We start from the raw sequence: 11,934 nt of genomic DNA, 5'->3' as shown, positions 1-11,934 counted from the left end.
TCTGCTGGATTTAAACTAACATGGGCTGCTAAAGAATGTAAACAAATTACAGCTCCCTCGGGCCTGAACTTCTTAACTATCATCATTTCCTTTGCACACATGGCCATAGTCCTCTCCTTATTTTGTCTCGGAATACAGCGCCCCCCAGTGGTCACCACAGATCATAACAAATCCAAGGACTCACTTGTGTCCCAGTTTTTCCACATTTTTCTCGCTAACGAGCCAAAACCTGTTGGGAAACCTCTGTATAGAGGTGATATATTTATATATTGTGGTCTTTACTTTTGTTTAAATAAATAAACGAATTGAAAAAATAAATAAACATCTTTTTAAAAATGGCTCCCTTTTCTGGGTGATATTAGTGTCAGATATTAGGCTACCGAAGCGTTTATTTCTCCTTGATAAGCTTTGTACTTATTTTCTGTTCGAAATAAAAACACAAGCTTTGTGTTATCAAATTGAAATTCTGTAAAGTCATTCACAGACAGCTAACTAAAATCGGAAGAGCCACAGAGATCCTTCAAAATAAAGCAACCTCACAAGAAAACAGTCGACGTTTCATTAAAGATTCTCGCCAGCCGTTTTTATTTTGAAAGCAGTAAAAACGGAAGTGCTTGGGCTATTTAAAGGCCTGACATCATTCCTTTCGTTTAGAGCCTCGCAGGAGCGTATGTTGAGAAAGCTCAGTGGCTTAGCTAGCTAACGAAAAAATAGAAAAATAAAATTTCTGGGTTTGAGTTATGGACAAGAATCCTACGCGATACAATGTACAACTGTATATTTATGATTTGTCCAGAGGAATGGCTCGGAGCCTTAGTCCTATAATGTTGGGTAAGTAGCCTGCAGACAAATACTGATGCAGTCTGGCCTTGGGGGACAAATAAGTGATGATAACCGGCTGCAGAAGCCTTCTTTGACGGTCGTCTAAAGCAGATGTTGCTGTTCTCTGTCTAAAATATCAAGGTCAAGGGACTTTTATAAATATTGTTTGTTTTAAAATAAATGGCGAACTTAACCGACTTGCACCCGTACATCATTAGAAATGGCTCATCTCTTGTTTTACCGGCTTCTGGTAGCTTCTTGCATTAGCGACCATCTCCTGCCTTGCATGTATTAATTCCCCCTCTTTTCTATTGCAGGAAAGCAGCTGGATGGGATATGGTAAGTGTAACCTCCTTATCACGAAAACACTGCTTTTACTGTAGATACATCAGGTGTAGGCCACTGACCTAATTCTGGTCCCAGGGAAGACAGCAGTGGCATTAAAAATGGTCAAAACACCTCCTGGTGCTCTGCCTGTTTGTATTTATTGTTAAAGGCGTCTGGGGATGTATGTGAACTGACCAAGTGAGCTATAATTAAAAAGATTAGGCAGATACATATGATGTTTTAACACTAAATAAACAGCTAGTTGTTCACTCATCCACTCATCTGTCTATGGATGGATTTTTAGTCCTTATAATTATTGTATTCAGTAGATTGTAAAATGCACCGTGACTGTTTTAATTGTGTTATTTGGTGTGCCAAAGTGGATTAAGCGTCATGAATGGTGCTAATGTAATTTTAAATATGCTGTTATGCCACTGAGATGCTCTGACCTGGATTTACCAATGTAATAATTTTGCAGGCACACAGCTATAGTGGCATATGGTGATGAGTTCTTCTTTGGAGGGGAGGGGATCTCCAGCTGTTCTCCGGTAAGGATGTGACGCCCATTTCACTTATAACACCAAACACCTCGGCCTTCTCCCAGACTGCTGCACACATGTGGAAAATAATTTTTGAAGGTGTTTTAGATGTGTGTCGGCTGCCTCTCACTTCTACAGTACCTTTCATTTTTGCAGGACATACAAAGTACACCCTGAGTTTTGAAATGGTTGTTGTCCTGAAACAAACATTTGTATGTTTGTCCCTTGGGGCCACAAATGAATCGACCAGATGTTTGTGATGTCATGATAGCGAGCAGGGGGAAACAAACAAACAAACAAAAGCTGTGCAAAGAAGGCAAATCACAACGCCTGAGACCAGTGTGACAGTTATCAAGAAAGAAAAAGTACAATTGGGTAGGTGATATTCTACAAAAGAACTCAAGAAATGAAGTTCTATCCATTTTCTTTATCTATTCGTGGGGTGATGGGTTGAGGAACCTATACCAGCTGCTGTTGGGTGAGAAGCAGGTCACCAGCTTGCACAATGCTAACACAGAGAGACGCTTCATACCTACATAGAATTTAACTATATCTATATGTACTACTTATACATATGATAGTAGTACCTACCATTATATATGCTACTATCAGTAAAGAAATGTTCAAATTTGCCTAATAATTTAGATCATAGTATATATTATAATATACATTTCATACATCTATGGTCTGCTACTACAGCTTTATTATCATGACAAAAGTCCACCTATTAAAAATAATAACAAATTAGTTAAAAAAAATATAAATGGGTTGTTTTAATGTTTTGGCTGATTGCATATTCTTACCTGTAAGTTGAAGTATTTTACTTTTTTACCAGACCAAATAAATGATGTGAATTCAACCATCTTTTCCTGTCTTCAAAAAGAAAAATCAAAAAACCTCAGAGTCATAACAATTAGCTTATTAGCTTAGCATTTTTTCCCACCTTGGAAGTAAGGTAACACGGTAAGGTAGCTAGTAAAACTTGGCCAAGTTAGCAAGCCACACAGCCAATGCTAACTAACTTAAGCGTGTATCACAAATACAGAAAACTGACTGGAGAAGATCTCTTTATTTATTATTTATCTAACATTTCTTTATACAGGTAATCCCATTTTATACTCAATGTCTCATTTATTAGCGAGACTTGTTTCAGACATGCGTAATAAAATTAAAACAATAGAAGCTAATAGTGCAGCAGCTTCCTCAGACCATCACTGCTTTACTCTTTAATCATGTTTCTGTTTTATGACACATTTTCTTTGTTTTTGGCAGGGCGGGACTATGCTGGGGCCTCCTGACACAGTGGTGGAGCTCGGTGAGACTGAAGTCTCTGAGGAGATCTTCATGGATTACCTCTCTTCCCTGGGAGAAAGCACATACAGGTCAGTTTCTTTCCCCATACAGAAAAGCTCCAAGCTCCTTACATAAGAAATGTATAATCAGGAGATAGTCAGGTTTATTATTTGGGCTTTGCATGTTACTGAGTCTTTTGTTGTTGTTGTTCAGAGGTGACAGGTATCGTCTGTTTGAGCACAACTGCAACACTTTCACCAACGAGGTGGCTCAGTTCCTGACGGGCAGGCCTATTCCGTCCTACATCACTGACCTTCCATCTGAAGTCCTCTCTACGTGAGTGAAACTCAGGCTGTCAGCTTACATTCGCTTCATTTGAGTCTGTGGTATTAATAATGTGCCTGCTCACCACTGCTCACCCCATGACTGTGAATGTGTCCCATTGAAATCTGAACAAGGCTCCGGTTCAGTGGCAAGTCTTTGAACGCCACATTAGTCGTCTAGACCTCCAATTGCAGTGAAGTTGCGTACTATTAGTCATGATCGCAGCTAAATTATGAAATGTTGTGTTTATTATTAATCATTAATTATAAACTACAGTGTAGCTATATGATGCGTTACCATACAGTCTTGGATGAAGAAGAAATTTTAAATTTGGCCACTAAATGTTAATATGGTGCAGCCTGCAGTGGAGTTGTTTGTACTTTGCCCTGGTTGAACTTTTTGTGGTATTTAACTGTTATGAAAGCTCAGTTTGAGCCTTTTTTAGCCAACAACAAGGGCAGTCATAGCAGAGGCACAAGTTTTTACCACAAATTCAATGTGACTGTATGAAAAGAGAACAGGCAGCACTACCGTCTGCTGTTTCGATGACAGGGATCACATTTTTACACCGTACTGCTCCTATACTTTAAACATCCCTGCAGAGATTTGCTTCACATCTGCTGCTGCATAAAAGTAAATATGTTGTAGGGAGTTATTGGGTTAAAAATGGGGCAGTCATTGTGCATATGTGTTTTTAAAATGTCAAATGAAATCTCTCCGTTTTTTTTAGACCATTCGGCCAAATACTGCGGCCCATCCTGGACTCTATTCACATCGCCCCTCCAGGAGGAAACGTCATCAACGGGGGACGAAACATGTAACCTGAGAGAGTGCAGAGTAATTTTGAAGTCACTTCCAGTGTAGTCAGTCAGTGTGAAGTCTCAATCGTTCTTTTTTCCTTCTTCATATAAATCACTAATATATAATATAATGAATGACTTGGGATTGGGGGGGGGTTATTTGCCACTTTAGCTTTTCAGGAGTGAAAAGCCATTGAGTATGTTGAGTCATGTTTTGTATAGAAGAGGTTTGAAGCACTGAAACATTGTTTTGACTTTAAAAACAACACAAGACTTTGTAGTATTAAGAACAGCTCGTGTGGTAGCTGTAACTAATCCACCTACGACATAACTTAGTTTTGTACTGAGGTACAAAATGCTCTTTTATCTTAAAGCTTAAATTCATTTGGTCACGTGTTTGATCACAATTTTCTCGCTCCATTTGCACGACTAATATTTTTAGTAATACTCACCTCTGAGGATCTTCTGCTGCTGACTACAGTGGATTTAAATCTCAGCATATCGATTTTCAGTGGATAAAGACTGACAAGAACACGATGGCTGATTAATGGAGAGGGTTTTTTTCATTTTGGTCAATCATGTTTTGATTTTGCACTTTTATGTTGTTAATTTTCCATCTTCTGTTCTTTTGTACCTGTAATCTTTGTCTTTGTTTGTATTTAGTTCAAATAATGTGGATGCCTACTTAAACGATCGCTCCATTTGTCACAGAGTGCGATGTAACATACAGCAGGTGATTGATTGTCTATACCACGCCAAGGTTGTAAGACTAGAGGAGTGTATAGACTGTATATAAAATATGAATGTAGCCATGGTGGTGGATTGGCTTGAGAGGTCGCCCGTAGAAGCCTCCAATTGAGCATTTTGGCCATGCCCTTTTTTGTACCCAGACTTGTTAACAGTTAAATTCCTGGTGTTTTTTTAAAAAAGACAGTGAATGAGACCATAAACTCCTTAGACAGCGTTTACTGTGATAATAGATGATGTGATCAGTACTGTAATTCTACACAGTCAGGCTTCTTTTACCTGACGATGAGTCGCCGCCTGCTGGCGATTAGAAAAGAAATGCAAGTCTGCTTCACTCCTCAGATCTGGAGGCTACATCTCTGTTTTTATATACAGTCTATGGAGTTGTCTACTGCTTAAACTTGTTCTTATGTGTGCACATCTACAGCAGGACTGTAAATTCTCTGTATATGCAAGTAATCCCTGGCTTTCAATAGTTAATTGCAGAGATGATTACAGGCCGCAGAGTTCCACAGTGCTGTAAACTAACTTTCCACACAGTCTCTCTCTCTGTCTTCTTAAAAACAAAGAACAAAGCAGTGTGTTTGGCTATTTCCGATTAGGCCGAAACATTTTGAGAAACAACCTTGTTTTGGTGTCGAGTCTACTGAAAGCGATGCGCGTCTCAGTCCCGCTTTGACAGAAAGTTGTCATAGGTGCTTTGTGGTCTGAATTAACTCTAGAAATAGATGCTGATCATAGATACATTTTCTTATATAGATATATTTTTACAACTGCCTGTGATCCAGATACCATGACAGTAATTCCAAACAATAGCACATCCACATTTGCAGGCAAAGTTGACCTGTACTCTTAATAACATCCCGCTCGAGTCCTTTAACAACCACCAGAGTGTGTTTAAAAATACAATACACCTCTGTGCCTTCATTCCCCTCTGCTTGGCTGTAGTTACACTGTTGGCAGTTGGCGTGGTTTCCATATAGCACGCATGGTAATGCCCCGTGCAGGCTGCGTTATAAGCATCTGATCCTACGTGAAGAGAAAGGCACTAAAAGTAGTAAGAAGCAACACGCATTAGAACATTTACCATAAACTATCAGAAATATTCAGATTTAATATCAATAAGCGCACACACAGCTAACTTCAGTATAATGCATTTAGTAGGTGTCAATCTGTTAAGCCGGTGTTAAACACGTAACCCTCATTTGAACTTCCTAACTTTTCTCTGCTTAAACAGAGTGACTGGTGAAAGAAGCACAGGAAAACAAGAAATTCTCGCCGAGTGATTAAACCAGCATTAACTCTCCTCACGTGTTCCTGTAATAAACAAACCCCGCACACACTATCTCCATCACTTTGGCACGGCACCTGTGGCTCGACTCTTTGTTGCACGCGCACAAGCTAACCAGACCTGCAAGCTTTTTAAAAATTTTTAAAGTTTAAGCTGACCTTTGCAAAGCATTAACCGTACATGTTTGGAATATTTCTCTTCAGCAAGCTTTTGAAAACTCAGGTGAATCTGGGTTCTGTAAATCTGCCTTCTGCTAACCAACTAACTCATATAATAACCCGACCGCTGAAATGTTTTTAAAAGTCGCCCTTCGTTGCTCTGGTTTTTGTTGTTGCTGGCTGCTACCTGTAATGTGAACTTGCAACAGATGTTTATGGATATTATTTCCTGATTTAACTAATAACTATGATAGATATATTTATGCATATTGTTTGTATTGTTTGTGTAATTGTTTTTTGTAATTCTACCTATACATAAAGCCATTGACTGCAAATACTAAAGTTGTATTTTTTATTTAATTTACCCCATAAATATAGCATTTTGCCTCTTTTACACTTTTTCATAGGCATAGATTCATAGGACCTCTCTCTCCCACAGCTGCATTCACAGCTGGACTGCCGCTGATGTTCATTTCAGCTTTGACCTTTGGCCTCTGGGGGCTTCTTAATGTAAGCCTGGTCTTTACCCTGTTCAGTTTGATGCTTTGTTTCAAAAGGAATAAAACCCAGAGTGAGATCACGTGGTACAACTGTGAGGAAAGTACTTTAAAAACATGAGTAATGTTGTAAAACTGAATGTAAGGCGACACCATTAAAGGAGGCTAATTACAATAATTCACACAGACATCTGCAGATAAATGACAGATACCTGCGGATCAGTGAGAAAAAGCAGCAGAGCAAACTGTTGGGTGGAGGAGCCAGAGTGGCAAAATCACACACCAGCAGACTGTGACTACACAGATGGGAGAAGATAACAGAATTTATGAATATACAGATGTTCAGCAGCTGTGTTCGCTCGTGTGTTTGTGTGTTTTACGTACAGTTCTCTAACAGGATGCAGGTACTGGACCATGTTGTCAGCAATCTTCAGCACATTACGCTTGAAACGATGATGATGGCAATCAGACAAGCTGCAATGCTATCATCTAATCACTAGGTGGTGGAATTTACCCTCTTTTACATATAAAAATTGAACCTATGTGAGTTGAAAACACCCCTGGAGGAGGAAGACATGCAGGTGGATAATCATAATTTACCTGAATGCTTCTGCTGAGGAAATAATATACATTCATTTGAATGCTGGGAGACCACAGTGTGAGAACAGGAGCTTACTGGGTTTGAAGGAGCAGCAGAAAGAACAGTTGCTGCTGTTGTTCATAAATCCATAATACTGACACTTAGGCTGGCATTTCAAAGAATAATAATGATAAACACCACAGAAACTTGAAAGTGTGGAGAGATGAAACCTTTGGTAATCTAATCTTCATCAGATCCAGAGAAGATTGCATGAACAACACAAAGTAAGGTGATCAGCGGGAGGAGAACATGTGCATAAAACTACATTCATTTAAGTTCCTATTAAGACCAAAACAAGCATTAGTGCAGTTGCTCAGTTTGTTTTCATGTACTTTGGATGCTTCACAGCAAAGATGCACTATACTGCCAAAAGTATTCACTCACCCATCCAAATCACTGAATTCAGGTGTTCCAATCACTTCCATGATCACAGGTGTATAAAATCAGGCACCTAGGCATGCTTGTACACAGTGTGTGGAAGCATGCCTGCTTCTATAAACATTTGTGAAAGAATGGGTCGCTTTCAGGAGATCATTTTGAACAATGTTCACATTTTGGACAGAGAAGACTGACACAGGACCCCCCCACACACGGGTTATGCTTAGTGTCTTTTATTTTGGAAATAATCTGCGTTTTTTTTGGCCCCCGCCTCGGACGCAGCCACTCCGTCTCTCTGCCAGCATCATCTGCTCCATCTCACTGTGGGCACACAAAAAGACATCTCCCTCATTAACACAGTCCCGCACACCTGTTGCCTCCCCGCTCCGTGCCGCCCAGAGAGCTCACTGTGTCACCCCTCCTCTGCAGCAGGCCAGCAAGCCACGCCCCCGCCACAAAGACAAATGGTTTGAAAGAGGAGTGAAAGAAGCCATCTATGTCCACTGTGAACAACCACCTTTGAACATTGGCGGTGGTTTATGACACCAACTGTCTGCCATCTATAATCCAGTTTTGAGATTCCTTCCCAGACGCCATAACGCCCACTCACATCCTGGGCCATTTGATCTCAGTAAATCACATGATAGGGTGGGGCTAGGCTTCACAATGGGTTCACCTGAAACCTTGGCTGATTGTGACCTACACTCGTTTCCACACCTTGGTTCGTGTGATTAGGTAGAGGATCAATAGGGGGTCCATGACCCTCTTGGGGACACTCCCATAGGGCTTAAAATCTGGGACTCTCCACCAATTGCTCTTAGAACTGAAGAAACTTCTCGGATGAGAGGTGAAACATCTTCAAGGAAACTTAAAGAAGTCCAGGTGCTTTTCTTTCCAAGCTCCTTAGACTACAATGACCTGGATGACTGACATACCAAGTGTAAAGTTTGGTGAAGGGAGGATTGCTCAGACCCTTAGTTCCAGTGAAAGGAACTGTTAATGCTTCAGCATACCAAGACATTTTGGACAATTTCATGCTCCCAACATTGTGGGAACAGTTTGGGAACACGACTGCACATGCGAGCCAGGCCAGTCCAGCATCACTGTCTAACATCAAAACGTACTTCTGTAAGAAATTCCTAAACCTTGTGGAAAGCCTTCCCAGAAGAGCTTTCCACAAGGTTTAGGAAAATGTTTGAGTTCATCTAAACATTTCATTGGATTCCTGTCCATTTCTCTTCATCCACAATCATCATCATGGCGGGATCAACTTCCATGGAGACCCCCGGCAGTTACTGGACCCCCACTGACCCAACAGTACAGCGAGATATTGCTATACACTTATTTCCTAAAGCTCTCAGGTGTGGTGCTAATGATTTTTGGACATATTATACATTTAATAAATGAACAGACTTTTAAAGTAAATTGCTTTCTTGCAATTCGTTGCAGTTATGCAAGCATCTGCCAAGTGAATTAGCGTCGGGGTGAGCATGGCAATTAAACTGCTAATTGCTGTAAAAGGCCCTCAACCACTAACAAATGACTGATGTCCTACAGAGCAAGCTCTCCATCATAAGTGTGAGCTTTGAAGGTCAGTGAATCCTCAGCAATTGTGGGTCATTTCTTGGAAAACGCAGAGTAAGAAAAGGAAAATGCACAGAACACGGCTTTTCTCTCTAAATTCAAGTGTAATGTGTGAGCTTTATACACCTAAAGCGCTACGGTAATTTACTTTTAACTTTTAACCAAAACTCATATGCAACAATTAAAGTTCATCATTCTTCAGCAATTTAACCATCAGCACAAAAATATACAGACCTCCTCTGTACTGTGCTGTCAGTTTGTCAGCTAACCCCTGTGCTGCGTGTTACGATGGCAAAAAAGATATCACTTTTCCAGATGGCCGACTTCTCGCTGTGGAGCAAAACTGTTGTGCAAACAGATGTGCAGCAGACTTTCTCTATGGCCTTTCGACCAGCATCCCTCCTAAGTGAGAGGGAAATAAATGCATGCAGACCTAGCCCGTCCTTGCTCCCTGCGGCTGAGTAGCTGAATCAGTTGAGTTAGTGGCACGATTATAAGAGAGCGTGTGACATTTGACAAACGTTAACCTTCTCTTTTACTTCAAGGATACTCTCAGGCAGGGCCAAAGTTGTTAGCATGGCACCTGTGTGATAAAAGCTGGTGAGTCACACCAAACCTCCTGCTGTGGTGACACATCCTTCCATGACATACAGGGGTGACTTGGCTTCTCTTTCTTTAGGGTCTCTTCTAACTGTGAGTTGTTCATTTTACCATTACCATTAAAATATGAAATGATAAGGCTGAAGATTTTAAGCAAAACAAGCTAATATGTTTAATGTGGGTGATAAAATTTTTAAAAAAGAAAGAAAATATGTTTGAAAATATGACTTATAATAAAGTAACACATTATATAGTACTGCACAAAAGACTTGAACCACCCCTTTTGTCAGAATATGCATCCAAGGATCAAAACTTTGTCACTTTTTAAAGTCATCTTGAGCAATAGTTCTCCAGGCTTTCTGAAGCTCTTTCAAAGTTTTCCTTGGGACATCGGTTAATTTTCTTTTTCACTCATTTTCAGTCCAATCTTTGTACCTGATCATTTTCTAGTTGCCACTTAACAGCAATCTATGAATCATTCATGCATAAAAAAGGCACCTAACTCAAGGGATGAACCAATGTTATCTCATATAACAGAAAACTTAGCAAAAGACTGATTTTAAATTGTAGTTCCATTAGTTTTTGAAATGTCTGATTGGTAGTGGCTTCCTTTTTCAGCATGACAATGAGAGGGAGACAATGTTTAATCTTGCTGATCAAATAGTGCAGAAATAAGGTTATTTAGATATAATGATGCTATTTTTTCAATTGGTTTTTTGCCAAAGTTTGAGATGTAAAGTGCAAATGAAACATGTAAGATGTAAAACTACAAGAACTGATTTTGCATAGACTTAAACATCACAGATCATTACAGATCTGTGATGTTTAAGCTTAGAGAGATTGGGATCAGAGGACAGGCGCAACGGCAGGCTATAAGAGAATGAGCTAACACTGCTGAGAGGACCAATCACTGGCTATGGCTAAAAACGGCTGACATCACTTGGGCAGCTAGGCAGTCAGCTAACCGCGAGACACACGCCCAGGATTGATCGACCCGTGGTGGGCCTGCCTCAACAGGGGGCGTCAAAAGGGTAAAACATAACATTAGAAGTTTTGCTGGTTGACTGATACAGCTGTCTCAGGGCCTCCTGGGGGCTGTGCAGTTAACTTCATAGGTAGTGAAACAAAAAGGAGGAATGAAAGAAAAGAAAAGAAAAATGTTCCGCTCTTCTCCCCTCTGCTCTTCTTCCCTTTTCTGGGAGGCAGTGGGGAGGTAGAGCATACAGCCCGATCCAGGGGGGAGGTGTGGGAAGCCAGATCCGGCTCTGCTCTCTCCTATCTTGTCCCTTTTGTCTTACTTCTCTCTATCACCTTTTCTATCCCTTTGAAGAAGTAAGGCTCCATAAATGTTAAAGAGGTAAGTATTACTTCTCAGTTGCAGTGAATAGATAGAAGAAAATAAGCTGTAGAAAACTAAACAGAAGAAAGAAGAGAAATAACAATTTAACATAAACCAGTGACTCACTCAGGGACCTGATCAACCCTGGCAGGGCCTCCTTGGGTGACGGTGTCTAGTGATAATGGCCGAAACACCTGATGAATCCAAGGTCCACTACTGACGATGTCCCAAATTTTAATATGATAATCTAGATCAGATCTCTAATCTAAGTTGGGAGTTGATACCCAACTTCGTGTGACTGCTTATCCATAGCTGGATATGGTGAACTCACTCCGTAGTACAGGGCCCTGATTTGCTCCTCCAAGTATACATGAGAGCTGATGTCTGCATCAGGGTGTGAGCAAAACTAAGAGACAGGGAACAAGTTTGTAAAAGCTCTCCTGAAGGTTTTGCAGAGGAGATCCCCATGGCTTAATGTTTCATTTAGCACTGGTATGCATAATTAAGGGATTCATGTACCATTTTTGAAGGTTACCCTGCAAGAAATAATTAATGAACATAGCAGTGGAATACCAAGTTCCTGGTTTTTTGGGGG

General features: G+C 40.4%; 1 protein-coding gene across 1 annotated transcript; it reads left to right on the top strand.

Annotated features, from left to right (window-relative positions):
• Positions 1–630: 630 nt before the first annotated feature.
• On the top strand, positions 631–6,636 carry desi1a (desumoylating isopeptidase 1a). The gene is made up of 6 exons (XM_003454932.4): positions 631–831; positions 1,140–1,161; positions 1,628–1,697; positions 2,961–3,070; positions 3,195–3,317; positions 4,036–6,636. The coding sequence occupies exons 1-6, from the start codon at positions 741–743 to the stop codon at positions 4,124–4,126; spliced, it is 507 nt and encodes a 168-aa protein (XP_003454980.1). The 5' UTR covers positions 631–740; the 3' UTR covers positions 4,127–6,636.
• Positions 6,637–11,934: the final 5,298 nt, after the last annotated feature.

The sequence above is a fragment of the Oreochromis niloticus genome, linkage group LG4, assembly GCF_001858045.2.
Source record: "Oreochromis niloticus isolate F11D_XX linkage group LG4, O_niloticus_UMD_NMBU, whole genome shotgun sequence".
Lineage (NCBI taxonomy): Eukaryota > Metazoa > Chordata > Actinopteri > Cichliformes > Cichlidae > Oreochromis > Oreochromis niloticus.
The sequence above is the reverse complement of the archived record's forward strand: the minus strand, read 5'-3'. Positions and strand labels throughout refer to the sequence as shown.